This window comes from Eurosta solidaginis, chromosome 5 (assembly GCF_040869045.1).
Source record: "Eurosta solidaginis isolate ZX-2024a chromosome 5, ASM4086904v1, whole genome shotgun sequence".
In the NCBI taxonomy this organism is placed as follows: Eukaryota; Metazoa; Arthropoda; class Insecta; order Diptera; family Tephritidae; genus Eurosta; species Eurosta solidaginis.
This window is the reverse complement of record NC_090323.1, coordinates 183,309,196-183,313,462: the sequence shown is the minus strand read 5'-3', so window position 1 is coordinate 183,313,462 and position 4,267 is coordinate 183,309,196. Positions and strand designations below refer to the sequence as shown.

Genomic DNA, 4,267 nt, shown 5'->3' with positions numbered 1-4,267 from the left:
TTTGACACCTCACTCGATATTTTTGGTAGCGTATTAGCAGTCGACCCCTCAACTTGACTATTACCTAAAATATATATATTTGTGATCTGTAGAACTCCCTCTTTCATTTGATGTTAACTTTAACCCCCGGGTGCTAAACCAAATCGCTGCCCGGAAAAATTTCGAGTCGCGTCTGTACATAGAACCGGCTGCCGTTGGAAGCGGCTTCACCTTAAAGATGAGAGTGCCATCTCTAGGAGAAGTCGATTATTCAACAATCAGTTTACAGTCGACTTTGCTCTCTAGTTTATATAAAAAAATATATAAACATTGCTGTTTAATAAAGTGATGTCAACAGAATTTGTTCATTCATTTCACAATTACGGTAAGTAAAGAATCGACGAATTTCAAGTCTTTGGTAGAGTAATTATGATCTAAAAATGTTATAAATCGGCAGAATCAGAGAAAATACATAGTTGCCAATAAAAATTAGAAAGGATTTAGAAAGTGAATTTGTCACATTTTTGCAAAAGCTGTCCACTATTACGGACTTGCGTGAACCGGCAAACGGAAGTGTGCATTATATTATTTCACTTAGCGGTATATAATCAATCCAACATCGCACTGCGTCTAAAGTCCGTTAAAGGAAATCGTGCATACATACGTACATTTGGCACAACATGGTTGCACAATCTAAACTAAGTCAAGTTTTCAATTATCAATCATGGATACATGCCGTATCGGGAGCAACGGTAGGTGTGTTTGCTGTATAAATGTTTATAATTTTTTTTATCCCTTAACAAATTTAATTAAACAGGGCGGCTGCATTGCGATGACCACATTCTATCCTCTGGACACGGTGCGAGCACGTTTGCAACGTAAGTACATAAATCCACAAATATTTTGAACTTTGCACCATGACATAAGTACTTACATACGTACTGCACGCTACTCGATGAATGCTCATATAATATAACATGATTTATTACTTTTTCACAGTTGAAGATCCAGATAAAAAAGGTGAAGCCCGTAGCACCTTGCAAGTAATTAAAGAAATAATAAACAATGAAGGCATTCAAGCGCTCTATATGGGCTTAGGTCCTGTACTACAAAGTTTGTGTATTTCGAATTTGGTATATTTCTACACATTCCATTGGTTAGTTTATACCTATGCATACATATATACATATGTGTTTAACGAATTACATATATTATTCTGCTTGCAGTTTAAAAGCAGTTGCCTACAATAGCCAACAACAACCATCCGCTTTAAAAGATCTTTTTCTTGGTTCAATAGCTGGCATTATTAACGTGTTAGCCACTGCACCATTTTGGGTTGTTAATACGCGCGTACGCATGCGTAATGTATCAGATACATCAGATCTAGCTAACAAATACTATAAAAATCTAGTCAGTGGCCTTTTATATCTCGCAAAAACAGAAGGAATCGGTGGTTTATGGTCTGGTACGATACCATCATTAATGCTCGTTTCCAATCCTGCTCTACAGTTTATGATGTATGAGTTACTGAAGCGCCAATTCACAAAATTCACCGGAAATGAGTTAACAAGCTTGGGATACTTTACAATTGGTGCACTTGCAAAAGCATTTGCTACTGTACTCACATATCCATTACAATTGATACAAACAAAACAACGTAATAGCTCAAATATAACGAGCGCACCAAGTAATGAACCAACAACATTTAAGCAACTTCCCAATGAAGTCGACAGCAAAAGCATGGTGAAGATTATGTTGAGTATATTACAGCATCATGGTTTTAAGGGTCTTTTTCGTGGTTTGGAAGCGAAAATTTTACAAACTGTTTTAACGGCAGCGTTGATGTTTACAATTTATGAAAAGATTGCTGCTACTGTTGGTGTTTTATTGATGAAAAAACCGAGTGCAGTGCTGAAATAATTTTAAGGGGAAAATAAGCTTTATTGTTGTATGGTATTCATTAACACAAACATGTATGTATATAGGTATGTATTAAGTTGTTACTATTTTTTATTGTTACATAGTTATTTTTGTGGTGCTGTATTAGTATAGATATTTTTGTAGAATGGGCTCTAAAAGATAAGATCAAAGAAATTTTTGGATTATGCAATTGAATTTTCAAATCCAATGTCAAGGTTGAGTTTTTCTACTAAAATTTACTTACATTCTTTAAGTGCCTATATGAGTAGACTTGAGAATGGTTGAACTTCAATCTATTACATTTTATTAGCTGTTGATGTGCAGTTTATTAATATGACAAGATGACACATGCATTCTAACTGAAATAACAAATCTTGGTAGGCGACCAAGTAATAATTTGATGAGCTTCTCAGAAACATATAGGAAGCCTAACTTATAATCTAAGAGCCCGTGACTGCCAGACCTTCGTCATTTTATAAAGTTGAAATTTCGCCAGTGCATACTTCCAACTGAAGCAGGATCGTTGGTCTATTATAACAGATATCGTGCAAAAATTTTGCAGAAAAATATACCTTTCTTTCGTGCTTTTATATACTAATTTTCATATATGGTCATTGCCAGACACTTTCCATACTGGCTTTGTCCAGCCAGACACTTTTTATAATGCAAAACTGTACTTTTTCATAAAGCTCATACGCTGAAAGTTTTTTACGGCAAACAAAGTTTCAAAAGTTTTTTTTAAGATTTTGTATTCGAATTTCAGTACAAAATTGCTTCGATGTTCTTTGAAGTTAAAAATGTCTGGTAGTCACGGGCTCTTGCTCTATTATGCCTAGTAATAATTTTGCCCGCCCACATATTTCATAAATTTGATTACTTTTGATGTCTCATGCATAATATGTGAAAATATGTGTGTAGTTGACGCACCGGTATTGTATTGCCGCCGCAATAGGTATCATCGGTTAAAACCTACCAAAGTATCATATATATTTGAAGCACATAAAATGTCTCATTTTTAATGATTGTTTACAGACTTTAAAATCTATTTATTTCTGTGCACAACTAAATCTGGTGCAAAGTAAATTTATATAATGATACATATATTATACGAAATCAATGTAATAAATGATTAGTATACTATTACATACTTTACGGCCCAGCTTCGTTTTCGATATTTTCATCCATCTTGTCACTTTCGGCTACCTGGGTCTCGTCAGTTAGTTGTTCAGTTTGTCCATCATCTTCAGGTTTTTCATCCGTTTCGTCATTCCTTACTATTTGCAACCCTTTAGTGTATTTTTCATTTACTGCATCACTTCCCTCTTGTTTTTTTGAACTCGCTAGTTCCACCAAATTATATTTTTTATATTTCAAATAGCCTTGCAGCACAGATATACAGCAGAGTCCCTTGATGATTTCCACTACGATTGTTCTTTCGGGATTTTTGAGATCTACACGATGGTTTATATTTATTGTTTGTACTAGTCCGGCCAACTCCTGAATAACATCATCCCGTTTCACAGAATTATTATAACGTTTGTTAAATACAATGGCAAAAGTAGTAGTCTCCTTTAAAAAATACTTATCAAATAGGCTATTTCCGGCTTTAACGATGTCAGCCATATTAGCATGGCATACAATATCCACAGGTACTAAGCGTAATAAATATCGCGTTTTCTTCTCTCCGGTTTGCGCTACATCAGTGATTATTCGCATCCCCAGCTCCACTGGATTTAACAGTGTTGTGGTTATGAATACACAATTGGGTACACCTGTTAAGACCTGTCGGAAACGTGGTTTTAAAACAGGATTCGTTGCCTTTTGTTTTGCTTTCGAAGCATCAATTTCTTTTTGTAATTCATCTGCTATATCGCAGCCAACATCGTTATCAGAATTTATTTCTTTATTTGTTGTGTCTTCCTCGACTTCTATGGCTTTGGTAGGCCCATATAGTTCGTCCGCATAATGCTCAAGCACATTAAGCGCTTCACGTACACAATCATTTTCGTGAAAATTACAAGTGGCTAGAAAGCCACGTTGTCCCGATTCCAGGTATGCTTTCTTAGATGAATGATAACTTTTCTTGTGTTTGAAAGAAAACTTCGGCTTTTTCGGTGGAGTCGCACTCATTTTATGTAAGTAAATTAAAATCTGTTGCAAGAAAGAACTCGTGCGAGTATTGTTTTGACACATGCATGGCGCAACGATACAAGGTGGCAGCATGGAACAGCTGATTATAAATTTTTTTTATTTGATTTGATACATCAACTTCCGGTGCAGTACGATTTTGACATTTGTCCATCGAATTTGCAAAAACAAAGTACATGGAATTTGTATTTATGTTTGTAGGTATGTCACCATGCTGCCA

At 35.3% G+C, this 4,267-nt stretch overlaps 2 protein-coding genes across 4 annotated transcripts; one reads left to right on the top strand and one right to left on the bottom strand.

Moving 5' to 3' along the window:
* Positions 1 to 218: 218 nt before the first annotated feature.
* PMP34 (Peroxisomal Membrane Protein 34) lies at positions 219 to 3,055 on the top strand. 2 transcript variants are annotated; one of them, XM_067786521.1, is made up of 5 exons: positions 219 to 364; positions 437 to 731; positions 797 to 857; positions 979 to 1,135; positions 1,206 to 3,055. In XM_067786521.1, exons 2-5 carry the CDS (start codon positions 660 to 662, stop codon positions 1,897 to 1,899), a joined length of 984 nt encoding a protein of 327 aa, XP_067642622.1. In that variant the 5' UTR covers positions 219 to 364; positions 437 to 659; the 3' UTR covers positions 1,900 to 3,055. The 2 variants fall into 2 exon arrangements, with proteins under 2 accessions (XP_067642622.1, XP_067642623.1); XM_067786522.1 differs by lacking the exon at positions 219 to 364 and having other exon boundaries at positions 372 to 735.
* Positions 1,558 to 4,267, bottom strand: LOC137251730 (THUMP domain-containing protein 1 homolog). 2 transcript variants are annotated; one of them, XM_067786520.1, is made up of 2 exons: positions 3,048 to 4,267; positions 1,558 to 2,967 (listed from the first exon to the last, which is right to left on the bottom strand). In XM_067786520.1, the coding sequence occupies exon 1, from the start codon at positions 4,120 to 4,122 to the stop codon at positions 3,049 to 3,051; it is 1,074 nt and encodes a 357-aa protein (XP_067642621.1). In that variant the 5' UTR covers positions 4,123 to 4,267; the 3' UTR covers positions 1,558 to 2,967; position 3,048. The 2 variants fall into 2 exon arrangements, with proteins under 2 accessions (XP_067642621.1, XP_067642620.1); XM_067786519.1 differs by having other exon boundaries at positions 1,558 to 1,890; positions 3,048 to 4,266.

Bases quoted from the DNA above. Each gene is read 5' to 3' on its own strand.
- PMP34 (XM_067786521.1), top strand. From the start codon at position 660: ATGGTTGCACAATCTAAACTAAGTCAAGTTTTCAATTATCAATCATGG. The intron at 732-796 runs GTAGGTGTGTTT...TTAATTAAACAG, and splicing joins ATGCCGTATCGGGAGCAACG to GGCGGCTGCATTGCGATGAC. The intron at 1,136-1,205 runs GTTAGTTTATAC...TTCTGCTTGCAG, and splicing joins TATTTCTACACATTCCATTG to TTTAAAAGCAGTTGCCTACA.
- LOC137251730 (XM_067786520.1), bottom strand. From the start codon at position 4,122: ATGCTGCCACCTTGTATCGTTGCGCCATGCATGTGTCAAAACAATACT.